The sequence below is a fragment of the Uloborus diversus genome, chromosome 2, assembly GCF_026930045.1.
Source record: "Uloborus diversus isolate 005 chromosome 2, Udiv.v.3.1, whole genome shotgun sequence".
NCBI lineage: Eukaryota > Metazoa > Arthropoda > Arachnida > Araneae > Uloboridae > Uloborus > Uloborus diversus.
The window spans coordinates 31,321,111-31,348,712 of NC_072732.1; the positions used below are offsets into that span (position 1 = coordinate 31,321,111).

The window sequence follows — 27,602 nt, forward strand, 5'->3', positions numbered from 1 at the left end:
CCGGAGCAAAATTATCATGAGAGGGACGAGTAAATTACGAAATTATCATGACGTGGAACCGTAACATGGGAAGAGCGAATGAATATAGCCAATTGGCGAGAAATTCATCATCCATTATTTGTAAATATACAGGCGAACCAAATGACCTTTTGATTTTCTACTACGGGCAAAGCCGTGCGGGTACCACTGGTATTAAATATAATTAGTAATAAAAAATTATGTGTTTTTGGCTGTTTCTTTTTTAATTTCAATAGATATGGCTTTCATTTTCAAGGCCCTATACAAAAAGTGTGGGGCTCCTCTCTCGAAACATTTTTTATGGTCTGCTTGTATTCTTCCGTTCATTTCTTTGACATTGGGGTCCCTTTCAAACTTGGGGTAGGGTAAAATGATCGCATCAGAATTAATTTAAAATACGGATACAATTTTAAATATGTTATTTTGCAAACAAATGAAAATCAAGACTGCTTAAAATATACTCTTCTCCGCAAAATAAGTAAACTATATTAATCTTAATATATAAAAATCTTCTGTGCGGACGTTTGTCACCATAAGGCTTTTTAACGGATGGACCGATTTTGATCAAAATTTTTGTGTGTAATTAAGTTGCGGCAAGCATGGTTTCGAAGCGCGATGGATCGAATCGGAAACGCTTTTGTTAATTAATTAATTAATTTAAACATTGGACGGTTATATCTCTCAAATGATTAATATTTATTTTAAACTATTGTTGAGCGAGAACTGAAATAAATATTTAACCCGTTGCCAAAGGACAATAAGAAAGCTAGCTCTGCTTTTTGTAATGAAATTTCTTACTGTGATAATGAGAGAGAGTAAAGCCTTCATTTCTTGAAAGCAACGATTCTAGGTCCAGTGATATATTTTAAAGTAAAAGTACTGGAAGAAATCGGGATACGTTCACTAAGTTCACGCAAAACGCGTATTTTTCGTCGTAGGTAAACCATGTGACCGGATCGGATCGGTGCTTTAGGTTTTCCTAACCAAATGATAAAAGAGTGCCGTACATAACAACATTTGTTTCTCGGTTCAAATCCATCTGAGTTTTTTCACCAATGGCAAGAATGCTTTAAAAATTAACAAACTAATCAGTACAACTCGACGTTAAATCCCGGTTATCACAAATTTGCCATTTCAACTGCGCTTGCGCGCAGACTAAGCTGATTTCAAAAATCTTACTAAAATTAATTACAAACATTTTAAATTTGGTAATACAACCAAAATGGCAACAGATAAAAATTAGAAATCACTATGTTTTCTCTGATTTAGTTTTTAGGCCTCGGTAAAGATTGAGTTTTGCGTCTTAATTATTAATGGATTCGGTGTCTGATTTGTCTGTCCTTTTTCAGGACCAAATTTTTAACCTCAGAAGAGCGTACTAGAATTGCAGCATCACTTCTAATACAAAGTCGAACCCTCAATCTAAATAAAAATGTATAATACTAAGTTGTTTACCCCCGCAATAGACGAATTTTTGTACTAATATTCAATCATTTTTGAAGTACACAACGTGTTTTGCATTTGTGTTAAATATTTCCTAACTAATAAATATTGAAGTGTCATTTTTCTCTTAAATTATCAGTTATTCATATCCGTAGTTTCATATAATATATCACGAAATCGCTGTAAAAATATTCTAATCGCATCATCAATTTGGTGGGACTCTCGTTCAGGCTAAATATAAACAAGCAACACGAAATCTTAAAACAGAAAGCCCAAAAAGTTAAGTCCGTGCGCAAGCGCAGTTGAAATGGCAAATTTGTGATAACCGGGATTTAACGTCTAGTATCAGTACATTATTAAAGGAAACTAGTATGTTGTGGCCATCACGAAACTTTCTTCTATATTTTTCCTTTTTTTGATCCCTCCCCATGCTTGACGAGGAAGCAATATTCCCAACAAAAACAAAATTACACATGCAAAAACTTGACGACCATCCCAATGTCTGAATTATTGTAAAAACAAAACAAAGAGCGAAAATTGAAATTTACTTTAAAAGCCTTACTTGAATTAATTACAAATATTTTATTTATTAACAAACATAAGATGGCAACAGTCAAAAATTTTAAATCATTGAGATAATATTTCCGATCATTTCCATACAATTAAAATCACGAGAAATACGCAGACGACAATCTATTACGATTTATCTTTCTTATTGTTGCATTAATAAAGCTATTTTTATTCGCAAAAAAAAAAAAAAAAAGAAAAAAAAAGAAAAAAAAATCAACACTTCTTGGAGCGATTGGAGTCGAAATTGAACCAAAGCCTGTTTACGTATGGATTCACATATATTCCAAATTTCAACCAGAACGTAGCATTACTTCTTGAGATATGGCACTCACAATGGAAAAAAAGAACGTGCGATTGCGCTACCCCCTTTTCAGCTGTTGACACCAAAATAAAATCAGCTCTTATATTCACTAAGGGCTACTTGTCAAAAAAGTTTTTTTTTATTCCGTTCGTTATTTCTTGAGATACAGCAGTCACAATTGACGACAAAAAACGTTCTATAATTCAACCCTCGTTTGAGCTATTGACACCAAAATTGAATCAGCATCTGTTCCTGTTAGGGGCAACATGTGGACTAAATTTTGTTTGATTCCGCCAGTTACTTCCTGAGGAATAGCAAGCACGCGTAACTCAAAAAACGTCCCATTGCTCCACCCCCCTTGGAGGAATTCGCGCCAAAAACCAATGGGCGCAAGTTCACATACGGGCACATATGTGTACCAAATTTCGTTCGATTTCATGCGGTAGTTTTTGCTGTAGAGCGGCCACAAAAAACTGGTCACACACAGACGTGACACACATACATACACACACATACATACATACACACACACACACAGACAGACAGACATTTTCCAAAAATAGTCGAAATGAACTCAGCACACCTCAAAACGTTCGAATCCGTCAAAATTCGAAATTCGAAAATTTGCACGAATCCAATACTTTCTTCTATATATTAGATATAGAAGAAAGTAAAAATGGTGGAATTTGAAGAGGAAACAAATTTTATTTTCGTCTAGATAAATTACAACAGGGTAGTTCTGTACACACAAGATCAATGCAGTGGAAGATTTTTATCTTTGGTGGAAAGAACAAATTGGGCAAATATATGAAGTTTTCGTTCAAAAGATGGGACCGCTAATCAGTCGGAGTTCGTTTCGCTCACTGATCGGCTGAATTACGGGAACGTGGTGGCTTGGCGGCATTGGCCATAACAATACAGTTGCGTGATTATTTGTTTACTACTGTTAATGTACTTTATTGTATTTTTTGTTCATTTGGTGAAATATTTTGAATTTCAAAAAAACTGTTTTTTTTTCTTTTTTTTTTCTTTTTAAAGAATGTTTAGTCATTTTAGTTGAAGAACGTGTTTATTTTACATCGGAAGGGGAGGGGTGATTTTTGCTTATTCAGGGAACTGTTTTTACATTTATCATTTTTTAAACGCTATCCATTCGATTGTTTTATTCTTTTTCATATGGGGTACGTTGCAGTGGGATTTCCCGTTTTTTCTAAATGAGTTAAGTCTAAGTTAGTTTTTTATACTCAATATCTGATGATTTTCATCCTTTGAGTATGTCTGAAGGAATAAATCATGCAATCTATGAAGATCTTTCAAATACGTGAGAAAAATTAATTGATAAAACAACTGCTCAGTGGGCACTAGATAAATCAAGTTGTAATAAATATACGCATTCTGACACCAAGCAGCTTAAAACATTTTCTATTTACTTATTTTTTTCAACAAAACGGTTCAAATACTTGATAGTTTATTGAAATTTTTCAATTTACAAAGTTTGAACAGAACAACGTCTGTCGGGTCCTCTAGTAAATTTATAATAACTGAAATTAACCTTAAGCCTTAGAATAATCATTAAAATAAAGAAATAAAATAAGTGAACTTAAAGTAGCGTAAGTTAAAATTAGTCCCACTTTCCAAAATAATTAAAAACAATAGAGGAGGCAAAAGTACTGAAACTTCAAGCACGTAGTGCATTCGATGAAGCACATGTTGGCGCATTTCCAAAACATAATTTGTTTGTAAAAAATATATAAATAAATAACCACGTCAAACAGACTGAATTGCAGGTTACTGCAGACACGTGTTTCGGCGTTACAATGGACGCCTTTTTCAATGCAAAAGAAATGAGTTTTTGGATAAAAAGACATCCGACAAAAGAAATCCTACCTTTTCTCGGATGTTTTTTCATCCATAAGCTCATTTCTTTTGCATTGAAAAGGACGTTCATTGTAACGCCGAAACACGTATCTGCAGTAATCTGCAAAGTGTGCTATTTGGCGTTGTTATTTCCTATTTTACTTTTTGCACAAAAGTATTTATTTAACTAATAGTTCGTTTTTTTAAAACCCAATTAATATACGAAGTAAAAGAGAAATTAATTGAAATAGAAGAGATTTTAGAAAATTCAAGAAAGGTATATTATGATTCAAAATGAATCTAAGTTTTGTAGACAGATTTTTTTTTTTAACGAGAAATAAATTTTAAGGTAAACACGTTAGACTGATTATGATAGCATGGTTGCTGGGCGAGTTTGGCGATAAACAATAGAGTTGCGGAATAATATTTACATTTGAAAGTTATTATTTGATGTCTTTTTTTGTTGTTGTTGTTGTTTATTTGGCGAAATATTTTAAATTGCAGTAAAAACCGCTTCACTCACCAAATAGAGTCTTAAAGCAACTGTAAATCTAATTCAATGATTTGACGAAAAGTTTTAAATTCCAAAGAAACTTTAATAGTTTTTTGTCTTTTTTTTTGAAAAGGTTTGTACGCATTTTATGCAAAGAAAAATGATCCTTTCACATCAGAGGGGGAGGGGGCGTCAATTTTTTTTCATTCAACGGTATTCCATTAAATTTTAGCACGGGCATCACTGCGCGGGTACTGCTAGTGTAAAAATAAAGTAAAATTTATTCTTTTGACATTCACTGCTGTGGTATTTAAAACAGAGTTTAATTTTTTTCTAGGAATCAGTTTTCTAATGTTTTTTCCCATTTTTTCCCCTCCCCCCCTTTTTTTTCTCTTTTTGTTTTCTTCTTTTCTTTCTCTTTTTTGAGGGGGAGAGGCGCCCGGTGACATAACTGACAAGGGGCCCGCCTTGGCTCTCTGCGGCCCTGAAGACGCACGGGATACGTCCGAAAAAATGAACAGCTTAAAATGCTGATAAAATTCATTGAGGGGTCGTCTCGAAAACCTGAGCATTTAACATAAGGACGATATAAATACATACTCCGTCTATCCCGTAATTTGGGCACTTTCCCTTGTTTCCTATGAATTTATTGTGTTTCTGCGCCGTTGCTTCCGAGACCGGCCGGTCGTTACATTGACTAATCTTAGAATGGCAATTACGTCCCAGTTCCGGGTTCTTTTTTCAGAGAGGAGACGTGCACGGAAGATAAATTAAAAAGGTGACCAGAGCAGTAACTATTTTGTTGGCTATTAAAATGCGGGAGAGCGTGCCAACACCTTCTCGATATCGTAAACATATACCAGATGCATGCAACTGCTTTTAAAATTTCTTTATTCAAGCTGTTTTTGCCAGGGAAGACTTGATTATTTTGTTTATATTTAAACTTTATAAAACTTTGTTACTGAACATTGTAAAAAAAGACATATGAGGCAATGAGAAGCAAAGGGATGTTACTGAACATTGTAAAAAAAAAGACATATGAGGCAATGAGAAGCAAAGGGATGTTACTGAACATTGTAAAAAAAAGACATATGAAGCAATGAGAAGCAAAAGGGATGTTACTGAACATTGTGAAAAAAGACATGTGAGGCAATGAGAAGCAAAGGGATGTTACTGAACATTGTGAAAAAAGACATATGAAGCAATGAGAAGCAAAGGAATGTTACTGAACATTGTAAAAAAAAGACATATGAGGCAATGAGAAGCAATGGGATGTTACTGAACATTGTGAAAAAAGACATATGAAGCAATGAGAAGCAAAGGAATGTTACTGAACATTGTAAAAAAAAGACATATGAGGCAATGAGAAGCAAAGGGATATTACTGAACATTGTAAAAAAAAGACATATGAAGCAATGAGAAGCAAAGGGATGTTACTGAACATTGTGAAAAAAGACATGTGAGGCAATGAGAAGCAAAGGGATGTTACTGAACATTGTGAAAAAAGACATATGAAGCAATGAGAAGCAAAGGAATGTTGCTGAACATTGTAAAAAAAAGACATATGAGGCAATGAGAAGCAAAGGGATGTTACTGAACATTGTGAAAAAAGACATATGAAGCAATGAGAAGCAAAGGAATGTTACTGAACATTGTAAAAAAAAACATATGAGGCAATGAGAAGCAAAGGGATATTACTGAACATTGCAAAAAAAGACATATGAAGCAATGAGAAGCAAAGGGATGTTATTGAACATTGTAAAAATAAGACATATGAGGCAATGAGAAGCAAAGGGATGTTTTTGAACATTGTAAAAAAAAGACATATGAGGCAATGAGAAGCAAAGGGATGTTACTGAACATTGTAAAAAAAAGACATATGAGGCAATGAGAAGCAAAGGGATGTTACTGAACATTGTAAAAATAAGACATATGAGGCAATGAGAAGCAAAGGGATGTTATTGAACATTGTAAAGAAAGACATATGAGGCAATGAGAAGCAAAGGGATGTTACTGAACATTGTAAAAAAAAGATATATGAAGCAATGAGAAGCAAAGGGATGTAAGTGGCAAAATAAAATATTTGGAGATAACCAGTACACAAATAGTAGGTGAACTTCTCCTCTATCTTGGGGCAAGAAATAGTACTAGTAGCCCTGGTAGGTGATGTTATACAGCGTGATTTAGAATTACTTTTTAATGAAAGTCTACCTAGGACCTTATTTTTAAACGCGTTTTTCTCAAAAACTTGAAAGTGTCCACTTACATCCCTTTGCTTCTTACTACCTCATATTTAAACATTTTTTATTTATTTATTTATTTATTTTTTTTTTGATTTAAAGTTTATTCGCAGAAAGAAAAGCAACACATTTGCAAAGCAAGCTACATTATATTTGATATCGAGCACTTGCTGCATCACCTGCTTCAAGGTTTGGAAAATAAGTTAAAAACGAAGAGAGCAAAAAGTGAAATTTTATCTTTCCAAATTATAAGGTCAGAAGATCCGTCAAATTTAGAGTTTTTATTTTTTTAATAAAATACTTAGTTCTAGTTATTGCTTACACTTCATGTTCCCCAAATATATTCTATAAATAAAATATTTTCTTAGCAAGCTTTGTTTTTTTATCTTGGGAACAATTTTTAAGCATTAAATTAACACGAACAGTTATTTTTGCTTCCCCTTATCTAACTATTAGAGGTGGAATAATAAGTCAAAAGGACGTTTTATATAAAAATCCGTTTTGCTATCGTCTTAATAACAAATTCGTTTTTTGGAGAAAAAAAATGTAATTTTATTATCATTAAGTTCAAAGGAACCAAACTGTGAGAATGTAATTGTACAAAAATGCTCGTGTTCCACATAGTTTAAAACCCTGTAATTCATATTTCTGCTTTTTATTGTTCGAATTGGTCATCTCACCACATCACGTTACTTACGTCTACCATCACAAAGACAATAGAATGAGAAACCTCAAACGATGGCAAAGTGAAATCATTAAGCATCTTGATTGCTAACAAAAAAGAAGAAAGGAAAGAAAGACAGAAAAATAAAGTGAGAAAAATGTTAGAAATAATTGTTTTTTTTTTCTTTCTTTCTTTCTTTTGTATTAAAAGCTTTAGGAAAAAAATTGAATCTAATTAAAAAAGTTCATTTCACTGCATTTTATCTAGTAGAAGTTTTCAATTTTCGATGATAAAGTAGTTTGAACAGTAAGTGAACGCATAAGCACTATTTCATTTTTCGAAATTTGTAATATCACTCAAAACTAACATCTGGCACTGTAAATGAATGCTTAAGCACAATTTCATTTTCAGAAATTATTTTAATTTAAAACTATTGCATTTGGCACAGTAAATGAACGTTTAAGCACAATTTCATTTTCAGAAATTCATAATATCACTAAAATTTGTTGCACTTGACACAGTAAATGAACTTTCAACCACAATTTCATTTTCAAACACTCATAGCATTACTAAAAATGGTAGCATTTGACACAGTAAACGAATGCTTAAGTACAATTTCATTTTCACAAAATTATAATGTCATTTAAAACTTTCATTTGGTACATGGCATTTTTTTTTTTTTTTGTTATTAATATTGATACGTGTAAAAAAACAATAAACTGGAGAACTTTTATGGTTCTGCTTCAAGGGTTTTGGGAAGAAAGGGGGAAGATGAAAAGTGATGCAGAAAACCACCCAGTCCGAAATGAAAACGTCTAACCCAGTAAACAAACACAATTTTTTTTATTCTTTTCCTTTTTGGAGTTGTACTTATATAGAAAAGTTACTGCTCTTACTTCATCCGAGGAAAAACTTTTGAAACCTCAGTTTTTGAGAAGAAAATTGCCAACTATTTATTTTCTGGAGGGTTTTCATTCATGAACTACAGGGGCGGTTATACAGGGAAGGTATTGGCTGGCTGCGGAGTTGGACTGTTTTTTGGAGTAAAATAGTCGTAGTCGGGAGTCAAAAGCTTTAAAATTCCGAGATTTGGAGTCGGTCATTTTTTCTCGGAGTCTTTGAGGCTAAAGTTCCTAGTAGGGACTCTACTTAAGGCTACCTGGATTGCGCAGTAACAGACGGAGTCGTGAAGTCGGACTGATTTTGCAGTCGGAATAGGTCATTTCCCTCTGACTCGGCTGCCTAGGTGTTGAGGATTTTCAGGATTTTTTTTTTAATTCAAATAAACCGAAAATATGCTATATATTTTTTATAAAAGTTCTTTAAAAGCATGAAAGATGGTTTAATGTCGCTTTTAAAAACATCACTAATTACAAAAATAAACCAACAACATTTGCTTTATTTCAGCATTCATTAAAAAATTGAAAATTTGAAGGTATGATCACTCCTCCATGTCTAATAACTTTTGAGGGAACAGTGATATTAGAACCAAACTTTTTATGTTGGAAAGTTCTTGACCAGGACGCCACATTCTCATGTTTCATTTTTGATTTGCCAAGGGTATTTCAACGAATTTTCCTTCAAATTGGAGCAGTTAAAAAAATATTAAGATTAGGACCTAAGGGAAAATTGGAATCTTAGGCGGATTTGTTTTTCACAATCTTAGCGAAATTATTTTCTGAAATAGAAATGAATTTTTTTTTTTAAATGTTTGATTTTATTGATATCTATCAATTGTAATTTTATATGTCTTTAAATTTCAATCAGTGCAAAAACTTCGAGATTTTCACCGCCTCTTCCTCCCCTCTAAATTATGGGGACATAAATTATTTTTTATAGTTCAATTTACTGAGCTTATTTCATACCCCTTCCAGACATCAGCTCTAGAAACCTCTCTTGTCGGTCTACCTTAATCGAAATAATGAAAAACATCGCGCCCCTAAAAACTGTTCTCCCTTGGGCGAGAAGTAGTCTCAAAGTAAATCCGTTTGCATCTGAATAGTCCATTAAAAAGAAAGCTGGAGTCAGGCACGAGACGAAGCAATTACGTGTAGTCATTTAGGAGAGAAAAACAATCGCCAATCCCCCCTTTTTTTTCTGAAAGATGGCGATAACAGTTTTGCTGTCTGGCAGATCCCTTCTGTTCCTAATTGATCGACAAGAGACGCCACAACCAGGATGCTAGAACCCGGATGTTGTACCATGCCAAGCCCCTCCATCCCATCTTGCCACTTAGACCTGACAAATACCCGGGTACTCGATTCGCTCTTTCTTCTTCTTTTTCTTTTTTTTTCTTTCTCCCCTTGCCTATCAAAGTAGGCAGTTGAGGAGGTCTAAATTTAATCTTTCCGTCAAAAAATTAAATAGAATAATAGTAATGATACTGGTAATGAAAAAGCCGGGACCGGCACCATGCTCGATATTCTCTAGCATACGAGAGGCAAACCAATAAGGATGTATAGAACTAAATTAAATCTGAAAAAAAAAAAAAAAAAAACGCAATTTTTTTGCCACCAACGAGCTTTAGAGCTGACGCGATTTTTTTGCCCACAACACGACTTTTTTTGGGAGGAAGTATCAGCTTCGTTATTGGCTACTAAATATTGATTTTATTAATGTTATTACATCTCTTTAAGCATCACTGACAGCCAAAGTTCCCATACCAAACTAGTCAAGTGCATCAAATAACCACTCAGCATCTTTCATTTATTTATTTTTTTCATTCTAAATATAAAAGTTGATGAAATATAACGGCACCTTCATCTAAAGTTTATGAAGATGGGGGAAAAAAAGTTTCTGATTTTTTTATTTTTTTTAAATGGTTAAGATTTTCAATATGCTTGAACAGCTACAAAACGTCGAATCTTCCATAGCCACAATTAAAAGTGAAAACAAAAAGATATCCTTAAAAGTTCAAAAATAAGTTTCTGTATTGAAGCTTGCAGAGCTGTCTAGCAAAGTAAATGTTATGAAAATGGAAGCTGCTCTTGTATTGTGGATTAATAAAAAGATCAGGAAGAGGAGATGTTGCCACACAAATCGAAACGTTGTGAAAGAAAAGGCGAAGCAACGGTATTTTCAAATGTATTTGATAAGAATATAACAATCTGATCATGTAGCATAAATCATCACTATCTTCAATTTCAACTCTTAAATATTGTTACTGTATTTACTATACAATACTATTATAGTACATCATTTTAATTTTACTACATGCTGTGCGTACCGTGTTGTTTTATGTTATGTCTTCAGTCTTTCATTCTCATTGGTCATTCAATTTGTGACCTTAAAGTATATCATGTTGAATAACAGTTTTTAATTTTTTTAAATACAGTAAAAGTTCAGTTCTTAAGGTAATAAACTGTTGTGTATGGTTAAGGAATGCTTTAGAGCAGTTTGTGGGGTGTTTATAAGTGTCTAAAAGTATTTGGTATGCATTAAAAAAATTTGCATGCATATATTTTTCCACAACGCGAAATTTCGACTTAAGCGAGGAGTCTTGGAACGCATCCCTCACGTAAGTCGGGACTCGACTGTATATGATTAACTACTCACCACATTATAGTACTAAGAAAAATACAAAATAGCTTTCGTTTCTCTTGACTTTAGTAGTTTAACGGTCTCAAAGTGGATGATTTTTTAAAAAATGCCCAAGGTCAATAACTTTGTTCACGACGGGTCAACAACTTTGGGACACAGCTGTAGTTATAGTCCGAGTGGTGTAATTTAAGGTCCAGGTTAGAAACCCATGGCAACTAATCAACTTTTTAAATTACGTGGTCTCAAAGTTCATGATTTGAAACAAAAAGAATCATAGTTTTAGGTCAAATACTCTAAAACGCCTGAGTCAATAACTTTGAGCAAGATCTGTAATTATGCTTTACGTAGAATAGTTTTAGACTCATGTCAGAAAAATATGAGATCTAATCATCTTACTTTATTAAACGGTCTCAAAAATGATGATTTCAGTATAAAAGAGCGTTTTTTCACGTGTTTATACAGGGTGTTCCGTTTTAACCTGCAAGACCTTTATTTTCGCAACCGTTAGTCCTAGATGTACACTTCTAATTGCAAAACTGTTCAAAATAAGATGCAGAGTTAAAATATTGAAAATCTGAAGCAAAAATAAAAAATGAGTCAAAAAATACAAAGTTTAGCTTTTTATATATGGGCCCTTGGTTTCCAAACTAATATTTAGAGAAATAATCTCCATTGAAAACTTTTATTGACACAAAAATAATGACATTTGTGCGACTAAAACTAAACGCGATATTCTAGTTTAAAGTTTTAAGGGACCATACAGAAAATGAGATTGGAACTCATCGCCCTTTCAGAAGAATGACATTTTGTCAACGTAAGAAAAACAATGTATTTATATTTTTCCTTATTATTCAAAATAAATGCGAATGTTATGCCGTGATACGCAAAAACTCACAACAAAACCTCGAACAATTTGAAAAACCACACTCTGTGCACAGATATAATTTTTAAACACTTTCGATCATGCGATAGTGGTTCAGAACGTACATAAAGCTTTAGTTCCCCAACGACTGTCAGTTACGGAAGTAACAAATTTTTTAGTTGAACAAAAATAATAAAAAATATCACTAAAGCACAAAAGTGTTTGGATTCACCAAGAAACCCCTTTATTAATATACAAATATGTATGCTTCACGCTGAAAATCATTATTATTTTTGATATTTTCACTTTCAAAAAGGGATTCTTTGGAACCCCGAAAAACGTATATGCAAAATGCTTTTGTAATTCTATGCTTTAGTACAGGGCCGTTGAGGTAAATCCGGAAAATGGGACACAAGTATTAAAACTCTTATAACGCAAACAAAAAGGATTTATTTTATACACAACTTTGCAATATCATAGAAAATATGTTATAAAAAGAAATTCTGTATAGCCGCCGTTAGCTGCCACCACTCGCTCAAGACGTGACCGGAACCGACCGCATGCATGTTTCACCTCCTTCCTGTCCACGTTGGGCACCACCTCAGTAATGGTGGCTCTCAGCGCGTCCTTGGTATTATGAAATTTTGCGTTAACCTTTTCCTCAAATACGCCCCAAAAGTAGTAATCGAGAGGATTGCAGTCCGGGCTGGAGGGTGGCCACAAGTCGGGTGTCCAGTGGTAGGGCACATTACTGTGAAGCCACGCTTGGGTTTTTCTCGACTTGTGGGCTGGCGCTGAGTCCTGCTGGAAGACATAATCTCTTCCGGCGGTCACCATGTCCATCCAGGGCTTGACTACCGTTTCCAATACGTGAATGGAATCCATCGACGTTGATTCTGAGACCTTCTTCAAAGAAATGAGGTGGCATAACATCCCCTTCGCTGCTGATAACCCCAAGGACTATGACCGCTGCTGGAAATTTGGTGTGCATGACGGTGGGCACTTCTGAAGCATCCACTCAACTGACCTGAAGACAACACCTGAAAATAACCACTCAATAATCTCCTTTGGTGATTTACCGGCACGAAGGGACTCAAGGATCGCTGCTCTTCTGTCTTGTTCCCGGCTCATGTTGTTGCTTGTTGTAACGTGTCTATATGCGCGCGCCTCGTGACGGTATGAACTACACATTAGATAACCTATTCGCAAATATGCACACAACAACCGCTAGAGGGCAGTTAATAAACAAATTCCGGATTTACCTCAACGACCCTGTACATGGTATAACTTTTATTTTGATGCTTCTGCACAAAAGTAAACGTTTTTACTTTTCACATTTTGAAATATTTTCTTGAAACAAGAATATTCTTCAGTTTGCAGTAGATACTTTTAATAGTTCGATTGTAATCTGATGAACCATCTTATGCAATTTCGTTCGGTTAAATTGACTGAGCATGAAGTGTCCCCATAGGAGTGTTTCTGAAAAACCCACAGCTTAAAGCGTTTAACAGCACATGATTAGAATGAAATGTCTAGTGATACGTTGGCACAGTGATGGGGGTAGAGAATCCCACAAAAAATGGCTCGCTAAGTAATAGTATCATGACTTTGCCAGGATTTGAACCTAGACTCACGGCGAGGGAATTTTTCGCTAGCGCCTATGCCACTAGGTCTTTGTATTTGTTTGAAATCGCTAAAAATAAAATAATAATTGGCGTATGCTTCCATCCGGTGAGAATGTCTATTTGAAGTGACGCATCTATCTATTGTCTTTTGTGTCTCTAAGGTCAATCATAAGGTAACATCATATCCTTTTATTTTTCAGGCTGGAAGTGATTATTATTTATTTATCACGGCTAACGATGGTCATCAGACGGTAAGTTAATAAAAGTTATTTATTCATCTAAAAATAATACTACAGTTAAATGCTTTAAAATGTTTTACTGCCATAATAATATTTGTGCTTAAATTTAAAATATTCATAACTGAAATTCAGATAACTTCCTGAAACCTTTAAAACAAAACGTAGAAAGATTTATAATAATCAGATCAGAAAATGAACAAAAGTTATGCATTTATTTAATACAAAATGAAGAAAGGTTTTTAATGATCAGCGCATAAACAAATGTTATAAAATTATTCAAAACAAAATGTTGCAAGATTCATAATGCGTAGCACATTAACAAATGTTATGCATTTATTTAAAACAAAATGTAGAAATGTTCATAATGATTAGCACATAAACATGTTATACATAAATTTAAAAGAAAATGTTTAAAGTTTTATAGTGACCAGCACCTAAACAAATGGTGAACGTTTAAATGCTCTACATTTTATTTTAAATTTTGTATTTAAGACAAAATGTTAAAATAAATTTTCATGATCAGCCCATAAACAAATGTTACTCATTTATTTAAAACAAAATGTAAAAAGATTTATAATGATCAGCACATAGACAAAAAATTACACATTTATTTAAAACAAAATGTAGAAATTTTCATAATGATCAGCACATAAACAAATATTACACATTTAATTGAAACAAAATGTGAAAAAAACTTTAATGATCAGCACATAAACAAATATCATACATTTATTTAAAGCAAAATATAAAAAACATATATAATGATTGGCACATAAACAAATGTTACACATTTATTTAAAACAAAAGTGTAAAAATATTAAAATCAACAGCTCATAAATAAATGTTATACATTTATTTAAAACAAAATGTAGAAATGTCCATAATGATTAGCACATAAACGTGTTATACATAAATTTAAAACGAAATGTGGAAAGTTTTCTATAGTGACCAGCACCTAAGCAAATGGTGTACATTTTGTTTTAAATTTTGTGTTTACGTCAAAATGTTAAAATAAATTTTCATGATCAGCCCATAAACAAATGTTACACATTTACTTAAAATAAAATGTAAAAAGATTTATAATGATCAACACATAGACAAAAATTATGCATTTATTTAAAACAAAATATAGAAATTTTCATAATGATCAGCACATAAAGAAATGTTACACATTTATTTAAAACAAATGTACAAATTTTATAATGATCATTACATAAACAAATATTACACATTTAATTGAAACAAAATGTAAAAAAAAATTAAATGATCAGCACAAAAATAAATGTTATACATTTATTTAAAACAAAATATAAAAAATATATATAATGGTTGGCACATATACAAATGTTTCACATTTATTTAAAACGAAATGTAAAAATACTAAAATAATCAGCACCTAAAAATGTTATACATTTATTTTAAACAAAATGTAGAAAGATTTATAATGATCAGCACATAAAAAAAATGTTATAAAATTTTTTAAAACAAATGTAAAAATTTTTACAATGATCAGATCAGAACCTAAACAAACGTTACACATTTATTTAAAACAAAGAGAACAATGATTTATAATGACCAGCTCGTAAGCAAATGTTATAGATTTATATAAAACAAAATGTGGAAAGATTTATAATGATCAGCAACTGAAATAATGTTATACATTTATAAAGCGAAGTGTAGAAAGACTTATAATTATCAGCACCTAAACAATTGTTATAAATTTATTTAAAACAAACTGCAGAAAGATTTATAATGATCAGAACTTAAACAAATATGATACATTTATTTTAAAACAGGGCGGTAAAAATGGCAGAAGTCAAAAAAACCCATTTTACATCCAGACGGATTGAATATTGAACAGCATACTGTAAATTGAATTCTTCTACTATTTGTAAGATGTATAGTAAATTTCTATCTTCAAGCATCAGTAATATTTTAATCAAAGTAAACTAATTTCTTTTAATGTTTTTCATGACATGAGCCATTTTTACTGATCACCTTTCATTCATATTTTGACATTTGACTTTTTTACCGTCCTAGATAGATGTAATGATCGCTCACTTTCAGGTCAGCTCTTATATGCGTCTTTCTCAGTTGCTCGTCGATAAAATATGGAAATGAATGTATTTTACTTTCATTTATGTGTCATTGATTCAAAGTATCTCTAATTTTAACGACAATAACAATTTTAAACTGTTCTCTTTGGTTTATCTTTACTAATAATAAAGCTGAAAGTCTCTCTGTCTGGATATCGGAATCTGTCTCTCTGTCTGGATGTCTGGATCTCTGTGACGCGCATAGTGCCTAGACTGTTCTTCCGATTTTCAGGAAATTGGCACAAAATTAGTTTGTAGCATGGGGGTGTGCACCTCGAAGCGATTTTTCGAAAATACGATTTTGTTCTTTTTCTACTCCAATTTTAAGAACATTTTATCGAGCGAATTATCATAATGTGGAAGAACAAATTACCATAACGTGGACCAGCAAATTACCATAACATGGACGAGCAAACTACCTTATGCGACTATGTGCGAGCAAATGGACATAGCAAATTGGCGAGAAAGTCATCTTCCATTATTTGTAAATATACAGGCTAACCAAATGACCTTTTAATTTTCTACGGCGGTCAAAGCTGTGCGGATACCGCTAGTCATTAATTAAAAAAAAAAAGAATCTTGCTATTTATCTCGCTTATTTTTTGCTTTGCTTTTAAATTCTGCCAAATAGTCAGACGTCTTCTTTAAAATTTTTGCGATATGGGAAAAATACTTTCAACTAATAAAACGAAGTCTTTTTTTTTTTTTTTTATTGATGTTAAATTTTTTTTGGAAACTTGTCACGGGAGACGTTTGTATTTTTACGTCGTGGTAGGAAAACAAGTAAAATGAGCATAATGATTAACTGCAAAAAATTCGAGCCAGCTAGTCAAGGCAGGCGGATAGTTATTTTTAATAGAGCAACTTAATGAAATCAGTTCTCCATATACCTATCTTCTCTTACAGGCGAAAATTGAAGTCCTTGTCCGAGTCCTGAAGCCAAATAACAGTTCATCCCAGTCCATTGTAGATAATCCTCTTCGTTCTCACGGCCCTCCGAATCGAGGAAGTCTAATACCTCATCCTCCATTCCATACCCTGTCCAGGCCGCCACCAGGACTCTTCCCAGACAGACCACCCCCATCGTCCGACCGACCAAGACCCAATGCTCCACTCATGTTCCCTACATCGCATATCTACCCATGGACGGATAAAAATTCGGTTGAAGTCACACCTTCACCTCCGGCATCGTCGACGGAAATCTCTGGCTCCGAAAAATCGGATGCCGGGAAACCGGACGTCGACGGAAAAGGGGAGACGGACAAGTTTGACGTGTCGACTCTTCTTCCCTTGCTGCTGACCGTCGCGTTTGCGCCAGTGGTCGTGGCCTTGTTGTGGATTCTTAGAGTAAGATGTAGAAATCAGGAGAAACTAAAAGCAGTAAGAAAAATTTCGATATTTTATAACTAATTAACGTTTTATTTATTTTTCATTCCCAAGAAATTAGTGGCGTTTGCAGCGGAGTGGAATATAGTGGTGAAAAAAAAACTTCTAAAAGCGCTTTTAAACTGATTACTTGAAGCAAGGTATACGTATTTCATATCTCAGAACAGCTCTAACGATATGGATGAAATCTAATATTTAAATGTAGATTTGTTATTTAAGTTTATCTGTACATATGCTTTTGCTTAAAAAACGTGATTTTACGCAAAAAACTTATCTTTTTTGTCGTAACGGAGAAAGAAGTTCTATCTTAAGAATTCCAGCATTAGGGACTAAAAATTTGAAAAAGATACTATGTTTAATTTTATTGTAATTTCACACTGCCTTGCCATTGATTTTATTTCCTCAAATAAAAGTAAAAAGTCATTTTTGAATGTGTGAGCATAAAGCTTTTTTTTTTTTTTTTTTGAGGCACAAAGCACACATAAAACGTATTTATTTATTAGTAAAATCGAATAACATATCTTTGAAAATGTTTTATTGTTAGAAATGTTGTATGTCACCTGTATCAAACTATAAATGAGTGAGGTTATATTTTGATTGTGTGTGGACTAAATTTAAACTACTTTGTCATTACCGTTAAGAAGTTGCACAAGAAAAATTAGCTTTTTCATACACTCAATTGCTTGTCCTATGCTAGGAAAAAAAACTTACGGACCGCAGGCAGAGTGAGCTGTCGGATGACATGGAAGCCAATCCTCACATAAGCATCTTGTACCTTCAGAGACCTCGAATGGCCAACTCGAATAGATACGAATCTGGTGAATCCACTGGAGTAAGTATAACCTTTTTTAATTCGACATTACTCAGAACATTCGTGATCGAAAGGGAAAGAATTTTTTTTGGAACATTTAGTAACTAAATGTTGTTTTATTAAAGATCTTCTTTTTGAGGGACTAAAAAGTCTTCTAGTAACAGAGCTAGTCTGCAGGGATAGAAAGAAAAAAAAAGCATTCAATCTCTACATGTTACAAAATTATAATTTTTGTGTCAATAAAAAAAAAATTGTGGTCACTGAGCACTATATATGCTAAAATATATTTCTTAAACTACTGAGGATAACTTTTAGTCATTAAGCATTGTACACATATCGGCGACAACGAATGTTTCAAACTAAGTCCCGCTTTCGCTTTCCATGTTTTAAACTTCTTCGAACTCATGGAAGTGTTCTAATTATGTAGGATAGGTAACAGTAACAACGTATTTTAATAATGATCCCCTCCGAGACCAGAAGTTTGATCCACCATTCTGGAATTACATTTTTATGTTCCACGAAACATGTACTCCGTTTTAGTTATTTCTGTTTCTGAAAACTACGGCTGCAACGACAAAGGAAAAATCGCCGACTCCGGCTCCCGGAAGTTTTAGAGTATTCGATTCTGACTCCGACTCCTATACCCTAAAATCAGTTCGACCCCAACTCTAATTCGGACTCCACTAGCGTTAGCAGAGTTTTGGACTTTGGGGGAAACTCGAAATTTAAAACTCTTAGAATTTTTTTACCTTCGACTCCTGGCTTCGTTCTCTCAAAATCAGTCCGACTCCAACTCTGCAACTTCGCTGAAAACACTGCCGAGACTTGGAAAACTGTTATTACCTTCGCTTCAGACTTCGATTGGTCCTTCAACAGATAACTCTTAGTGAATAAAACGTCAAGAAAAAAGAAAATCAGCTTTTGCACATTTCTGATCTACCTTTTAAGTGTGACAATATTAGGCAATTTTGTAACTACATATATTTTTTTCTTTGGTACCGACAACATTTAGGAAATATTGACGACAAAATAGTAATAAAAACAAAATTAAATGTTGTTGCATTCGTATTGTACGTGTAAATTCTGTATCGTATATATATATACAACCTTTTACAACCCTGTTTTAAAAACATTTATTTTAACGCAGTCAATGTTTAAGTAATATCCAGAAAGATGTTGCTATATGCCGTTAGAAGGTAAAGGGCATTATCTGCATTTTTCTTTCTTTCTTTTTTTTTTTGGTCATCTATTGTACCTGCTATAGTTTTATTGTACTTGCTTATTTGGTTTACTCTGAAAATAAAGCCCGAAAAATAACGTCAAATTCCAACATTTAACTTTGTTAGTATTTAATCCAAACCACCTTTCTTCAAATACAGTTGACTCTCTATTCAACGACTTTCAAGGGACCACAACAAATCGTCCTTTCGTAGAAATACGTCCTTAAATGGAATGCTAAAACTACAGTGGATCATCCGGGACCGTGAAACGTCGTCTTTAAATAGAGATAGTCGTTAAATAGAGCGTCGTTAAACAGAGAACCAACTGTATCTCCAAACTCATTTTTGCAGGTACTGCCCTTTACCTTCCGACGGCAGACGGCATTGTAACTTTTGCTAGTCGGGGCTAAATTAATTGCAGTTCAAAAATTCCTTACTTTGACCCCTATTTACCTATGATCCTAACCTCTTGTAGGTGATTCCAGAAAATCGCAAATGGGAATTTCCCCGGCACCATCTCCGATTTCTAGGACTGTTAGGTGAGGGATGCTTCGGTCAAGTGTGGAAATGTGAAGCTCTCAACATATACAATTCCGATGGCGCTGCCCTCGTTGCTGTAAAAACGCTCAAAGGTATGTCACTGATGTTACTGTCTATTTTAAATGTCATTTTTAGACATTCAACACTATTTCGACGCGGGACTGTCTCTGTGCCCGTCTTTTTCGCTTCAATGCTCCTACCTGTCCTCTTTGTGATACCGAGAAGGGCATGACTGCTTAACTTTGATGAATGCCCAGCACCTATCTGTGTTTTCCTGTCGTGTTTCTAAATACTGGAGAACCAGGAAGCTAATAGCCCAGCGGCCAATCGACTCGCATTAGGTAAATAAAATAACTGTTTTAGCGCTATATAATTTTGGCACTAATGGCAATAAATTCAGTCATCCAAAGAACTACTTTGTTTTGCCGCTCTATGAAATGACAATTATTTCTCAGTTACAGTAAAAATTCCTTTATTCGGATCCTATTAAACCGGTCTGCCATTTAAATGAACATTTTCTTTAAATAAAAGGCGAGTTAGCGCAGAGTAATGTATTTTGTAGTTCTGTGTTGTGCATGTGGTTTACCCCCAGGAAAATTTTTGAAAAATAGATATAAAAATCTGTTTTTTGAGGCCTCATATGGGGTATTTGAGACTACAAAAATATGAAGAAAAATAGGCAAACAAAGTCTTAAGTTATGCATTTCTTTTTTAAATCAAGATCAATCAGAATAAAAATTGCTTGCTCGACAAATCGTTGAAATAAATCGACAGAGAGGAAAAACGAGGAAAGGAGAAAAGAGAAGTACAACGTCTACTGCTCATATCGACTTTTAGTGTAGTTAGTTTTTGATTACCCCCCCCCCCTCAAGCCCTTTTTATCAAACGCCCTTCAGTATGAAAATTGTATAAAATAAGGTATAAAAAATGTTTAAAAGAAATGGTGTAGAGATTCAGAAAATACGAACGAAAGAGGAATATTCTGGCCATTTGGACAATTCATACTTTATTTTCTTGATAAGAGACAAAATGGAAGGACTTTTCAAGGAATTTCAAAAACTTAAATAATTTTAAAAGACTCTAGAACAGTTCAAATTATTTTAGGCACTTTATTTGCACTTTTCAGAAGTTGATTGCACAGTCTTACAAAATGATTATAACTTTGTAAGATACACCGTTTTAAGTTAAAAATAAATGTAACGAAATATTTCTAAAAGCAAAAAAAATTTTTTTTTTTCAATCACAAGTAGTGCAGAAAATGAAATAAAGTAGAGTGAGCGTTATTTTTTTCTCATGCTTAAGATATTAACAGTATACAGTAGAAGTAAGATAAAAACAAGCAATCACAAAATAACTTCCAAAATACTGAATTCGGTATTAAATAAATGGCAAGACGAGGAACCTATCAGTCACAAAAATTTATCTTGAAAAATATGCTACAAAAACGCGAGAATCATGATTTTTGCATTTTTTACTCAGGATGTATCAAGGAGCTGAATTTGGTACATCTTGGTAATCAGATGCTAGACTAATCAGAAACTAAGGGCCCGACCCTTGGGGAGTCTCCGGCTGGAAATTGGTGAAGTATAAGTTTTATAAGAGTTTAAGGGGCAGGGGGCAGGTGCGTGCACAGGGGGGAGAAGGGACACCTGTTGGTCTGGGCCCAAGCCTGGAGGTGCCCAATATTTTTAAAACTAGGAGTGAAAATAGGGGTAAACAATATGGGGGAGACAAAAAAATCATTTGTGACGGGGTCCCAAAATTTCCGTGCACGCCCCTGGAGGAGGGTAAGTCTACCAAATTGACAAGGGGACCTGCCTTGACCCTGGACGGCCCTGAAATGAATTGGAAAAGAGAGCAGGAAGTCCTAATTAAGGGTCTAAATTTCAAGTATGCTTTGCAGCTAATGAGAACTAGAATTGCTTTTTCTGCATGTCTTCAAATTTTCACTCGTTTAATAGTTACAAAATTAAGAATAAAACACTTTATTTTCCTTTTCTGACATTAGAAATTGAAAAATAAAAAAATAAAAAAAACTTCTGTTTTGCGGTACAAAACATTTTGGGTTTCGCCCCCCCCCCCCCTTTGGATACGGTCCTGGCGGGTAGAGATGGTCAAACCAACGGTTCAATCCGACATTTGGTGTTGAACGGCATGCGGCGATTACACAGGTTGTGACAGCAAGAGGAGCGATTTCTTGGGACACGCTATCCCCTATAGTTGCCCTTCAAGGCACTATGAAGGTTCGCATTTTCGTGAATGACATTTTCACGCCGATTGTATTTCCTCCCTGCATTTATTGCCGAGTATTACGAGATAGAATTGTCTTTAGCTAAATTTTCCTCTTTCCCACCTATCTCTATGTGTATGTCTTTATATGTTCGGATAATTAGACACTTCGGTTGTATGGTATTCGTACAATTGATGCTTTCCTTCTGTATACTGATTCATTTATTCTTTCTTTCTCTTCCCCAGATAACGCCACCGAGAAGGAAAAGAAAGACTTGGTGAATGAACTGGAAGTGATGAAGCTGCTGGACCCGCATCCCAACGTAGTCACGCTCCTGGGTTGCTGCACCGACAGAGGTCAGTTGACGAACTTTGCTAATTATTTCTCTCACCCCCGTCATTCAGCCACCTGCTAATGAGTTCCGGAGACCTTCAGCGAATGAGGGCTATGATCGGCTTTGTGGCAGATTTCAAAAAGCAAACAGTTATTGCTCCTAAAGTTTCCCGATTTTCAAACATTTCCTTCACGTTTGTGCAAGTGAAATGCATCTTCTCCACACAGCTCTAGTTTGTAATTAAATGTCTAAGTTGTTTCTACAGCGACCTTTTGGAGTACAAAACAAGGTTATTTCCTGAAACGAAGAAGTTTCCTATGATCGGCTTTGTGGCAGATTTCAAAAAGCAAACAGTTATTGCTCCTAAAGTTTCCCGATTTTCAAACATTTCCTTCTCGTTTGTGCAAGTAAAATGCATCTTCTCCACACAGCTCTAGTTTGTAATTAAATGTCTAAGTTGTTTCTACAGCGACCTTTTGGAGTACAAAACAAGGTTATTTCCTGAAACGAAGAAGTTTTCTATCACAATTATTTGAAATTAATTTATCTCCAGGTCAATCCTTTCATCTCATAATTGTCAAGACACAAGTTACTACTATTGTATGCTGCAAAAATCAATATTCGTTTCACTTTTTAAATAACATTGCTCCATGTTAGCCATTTTGACGCTGATTGGATTTTGCTGCTAAACATTTTCTTATATATTTAGTATATGAAGACTATATAATATTTCCTTACAGTAATCAAAGAACACACATTTTCTTTGCAATGTATACTTGTTTTCAAAATTTATTAAAATATTTTGACAAAGTCTTACGTTTCTGTGAACTATACAGCTTCCAGTATATACTTACATCAATCTGGAACTAAACTCATTTGGAGTCTAAATGGTACTTTAAAAAATTGGAGGCATAGTTGAGTACCAAGGGCTCATTGCTAAGTTTCGGCAAATTTGAAAAGCACGAAGACGTGTATAATTAATCAAAATTATGAATAGGTAAAAATAATAATTCATAAATGTATCTGCTAAGTTACTACCGTGAGCTGGTTGTTTAGTAAATTAATGACATTCTTCTTTTACAAAGTTCGTTTATTCTACTGTCATCCCGTACAACTAACAGCTAGCCTGAAGATCTACAAATTAAATATAGTTTTAAAAGATTTCTATAGGATCGGAATATTACTCTCCCCCCCCCCCCCCCCCCGCCACAAGCACACAAAAAGATAAGAAGCTGGATTCACTTTTACCGCTAGAATCGTCACACCCCCTCAATGATGCATCCGTCAGCCTAGAACTGTACCGTCATGATATTTCTGGGATCCTGATCTCGCTTTCCGATTCATTTCACTCCGCTTGAATCAGCGTCTTTACTAAATTAGTTCATTTTGCAAGTAAAACGGTCGTCTTCGTTCACTTGGAAGGTCTGTTAAAGAGATTTCCGACGGCGAACTAAACCTGGCTTAGCAAGCAGCAAGTTACCCTCAGAGATTGCACCTGGCGTAAGAATGGTAACTTACTGCTTAATAGCCAAACTTTGCTTTCAATTTACGAGTTGAACCTCACCATTTCTAATGACTCTCGCTGGTGAGCTAAATTTGCGTAATATACCAGTTTTATTGGTACTCTCAGCTTCAATGACATGACTTCTGCTTCCTATTTCGTTATTCACTATTCCGGACTGAGTCCACAACATGTACGAAACTGAGTCTCTGGATGTGATACCCATGCTGTAGGTACATTGCATGTAAACAGGCTTATTCCCTCGGGGTGAAGTGGATCGGACCAAGTGAAGCAAGATTAGGGCATCTGCTGTTCAAAATAATAAAAGTTTCCAGTCACACCAATTTAGTATTTTTTGTTCTCTGTTCCTTTTTCAGATCCATTGTTCTTGATCATGGAATACGTGCACAATGGAAAACTACAGACATACCTGCGAGAAAGCCGAGCAGAACGTTTCTATGGAAACTTACACGGAAGCAGTAGGAATCTGACGTCCAGGGATCTCACTTCCTTCGCCTATCAAGTTGCCAAAGGGATGGAATATCTCTCCTCCAAAGGGGTGAGCAATTCAATGTGTTTGGAATTCTATGCAACAAGACAAACAAAGCTATTTCTTTCGATCTTTCTCTCTGTTCTCTTATTAATTAATTTATTTATTTTGCCTTTATTTGTTCATTTAATGTTTAGCGTTGTTTAATTCTTTTTTTTTCCGCAGATAATCCATAGAGATTTAGCGGCGAGAAATGTTTTAGTCGCAGATACCAAAACTTGCAAAGTAGCGGACTTTGGGTTCGCGAGAGATGTTATCATCAACCACGTATACGAAAGAAAGTCTGAGGTAGCCAAATAAATTGCCTTCTGTTCATCTTATTTGGTTATTAGTGCTATTGTTATTGCTATAAATAAATTAGAAAAAAAAATCTGAAGCTCAGAAACATTTTTGTTTTTGCTCCTACTCGCTCCTTTAAATGACCTGTCCAGTTGAAATATTACACTGAAACTGGACTGAAATGTAAAGGTAATGTAACAAACCCCTTGTAAATGCGCACAGTTGCCTTCTTGTGGCGAATAGTAGTTCCATTTGATTGGTATCTGGGCTATTCCAAGGGTAACTTACTGACATTTTAAAAGCAGAGTATCTTGCAATATTCAACGCAAAATATCCGTATGCATTTTGGGTGATTTTTTTTCTTCTTTTTAATGTAAAAAACATGGTAATAGACTGACATTTTAAAAAATAGCATGTCAGTCAAATACCATTTTTTTAACATTTTTATTTGATCATCCAAATTGCATTTTGAAACTTTTACTATACCATTAAATTCAACTTTAAAAAATACAATATCCCAGGGAAAAGTATATTTTTCGTTGAATATTACGAAGCTGTTTGCTCTAAAAATGTCAGTCAATTACCCGTGGAATTGCCCAACTTTTACTGGGTTTCATAAGAACCAGGGCAACTGGCCCGCGGGGACCAATGCACCCTCCCGCCTGTACGCCCTTAAACCTGTGCGTCTTTTTTTTTTTTTTTTTTTTTGTGCTCTCAAACTTGTGCGCCGCCTGTTCCCCCCCCCCCGTCTCTCTCACTCTCTCTCTTTTTTTTTTCGCCCTCCAACCTGTGCGCCATCGGTTTTTTTTTTTTTTTTGTTTTTTTTTTTGCTCCCTCGTTGGCGCCCTCTTGCGGGACCCACTCCGACCCTGATAAGAACAATTATGATTTTGTGAGTTACAATAAAATATTAATGTAACCGAGTTTTGTTAAGTATGAGCCTGTTCGTTTCATTGCTTTTGTGCACGTTTTCTAATTAATCTTTTTCTACCCAAGGGCTACATCTCATCTTAAAATGATTCTCACGGACCAGAACACGCGTGAAATTTCAAAATATTTAAAAAAAATTCCAAACTACATCGGAAAATAGGGATAAGAAAATAAAATGAACTACCAATAATTGTTGTTTTCAATACTATAGGCTTCTCTTTTAACTGCATCTGTTTTTCAGAAACCGATTTCTTAGTATTTGGCTCCAAGTTTGTAACATTCTCGTTAACTCTGCTTTTCGATTTGTAACATTGAACAAAACAAGGGACACACGGATTAGTTTCGCTGGCCTTAAGTAAGGTATCTCTGTTTTATACGATGGTTTTGGAATTATTCGGAAGCTTATTTTTCAAACATTTCGCTAATGAATGAAATCGTTTTATGCTGGATGGTGCAACACATTTAGAGTGCACCCCAGAATTGATGGCGCTCGCCCTCGGACGAGTTCACTTCACAGCCGTTTGAAAACAGGAGAAGCATGGGCTACTATAATTAAGCGCTGGCAAAACAACGTTTCTTTTTGTGAAGCATCATTGTTTGTTTTTAATGGAAATGAGTTGCAAATTAAAACTGGCACCATACTCTTCGATAAGGTATATTTTGGAAGTTTTGATTTTCTAATCGCGAATGCACCCCTTCTTCCTTTCCGACGAAATCTATGTTTTTGACTTTTCCAGTGACCCCAACAGTGCTGAGAACCACTATACTAGCCTCTTTGATTTCGAGTGTTACAATATATAGACTGTTTGCACATAGTGAATTGCCTTTGAACTTGTTTTTATTATGTTATATATATTTTTATTATAATATATATTGTTCATTCATTCATTCATTTATATTACTAGGGACGTCTTCCAATAAGATGGATGGCACCAGAATCCCTGTATGATAATATTTACACAACGAAAACAGACGTCTGGTCTTTTGGTGTTGTTATGTGGGAAATAGTGACGTTGGGTAAGTCATTGTCTTACAATGCAATAAAACGTGCACTGTAACTTTTAGTCAAAACCTTCTATAGTTGAGGCAGACCTAACCTGGTACCGTCGTAATGCTGTGAGTAGGATTAGAATCTGCGTAGCATTCACAGTGCTACCAGGTTAGGTTTGTTTCAACTACAGTGGCATAAGTATTCTGAAATAATTTGGCACTTTTTTTCTTTCTTTTTACTTTCTTTTACAAAAAAGGAAGTATTGTATTCGCGAAAGAATTTTCACTCAAAAATCGACCTTAATTTCCATTTTACTCACCCCCGAATGAATGATGAGTTTTTTTTTCGACTCGACCACACGTGGATAAGTGCCTACGAACGTATAGATACACGAAATATCCATTTTGACGATTCCAGAGCTCATTACAACGAATTTTCTCGTGACGTCTGTATGTACGTATGTATGTATGTATGTATATATGTGCTGATGTGCGTATGTGCGCATGTATGTCGCATAACTCAAGAACGGTATGTCCTAGAAAGTTGAAATTTGGTACGTAACTCCTAGTGGGAGTCTAGTTGTGCACCTCCCCTTTTAGTTGCATTCAAGTGTTCCTAAAGGGGTCTTTTGGCCTTTTTTGGGGGGAAATCATTGTTAATTTCGATGTAAACTCAAGTGGTGTTATAATTTGGTGGACACTTGGCGATATATCGCCAGTCTTTTGGTCGCCAAGTTTTGTCGCCAACTTGGCGACAAATTTGGAGGGGTTTTTTTTTTTTTTTTAATCTGATTTTAATTTGGTCACTGTTGGTGATATTTAGAGAGCAAACTATTGAATCACATTAAAATTGCCAGTAATGGAGAAATTATATTAAATTGGA

At 34.5% G+C, this 27,602-nt stretch overlaps 1 protein-coding gene across 1 annotated transcript in view; it reads left to right on the top strand.

Moving 5' to 3' along the window:
* LOC129216949 (tyrosine kinase receptor Cad96Ca-like) overlaps nucleotides 1–27,602 on the top strand; it is a 90,364-nt gene that overhangs the window by 61,066 nt on the left and 1,696 nt on the right. The window contains exons 4-11 of the mRNA XM_054851168.1: nucleotides 13,814–13,864; nucleotides 16,855–17,328; nucleotides 18,032–18,166; nucleotides 19,841–19,997; nucleotides 22,381–22,491; nucleotides 24,348–24,529; nucleotides 24,686–24,808; nucleotides 26,635–26,746. Coding sequence (XP_054707143.1) covers nucleotides 13,814–13,864; nucleotides 16,855–17,328; nucleotides 18,032–18,166; nucleotides 19,841–19,997; nucleotides 22,381–22,491; nucleotides 24,348–24,529; nucleotides 24,686–24,808; nucleotides 26,635–26,746 — 1,345 coding nt within the window. The remainder of the gene's footprint in view (nucleotides 1–13,813; nucleotides 13,865–16,854; nucleotides 17,329–18,031; nucleotides 18,167–19,840; nucleotides 19,998–22,380; nucleotides 22,492–24,347; nucleotides 24,530–24,685; nucleotides 24,809–26,634; nucleotides 26,747–27,602) is intronic.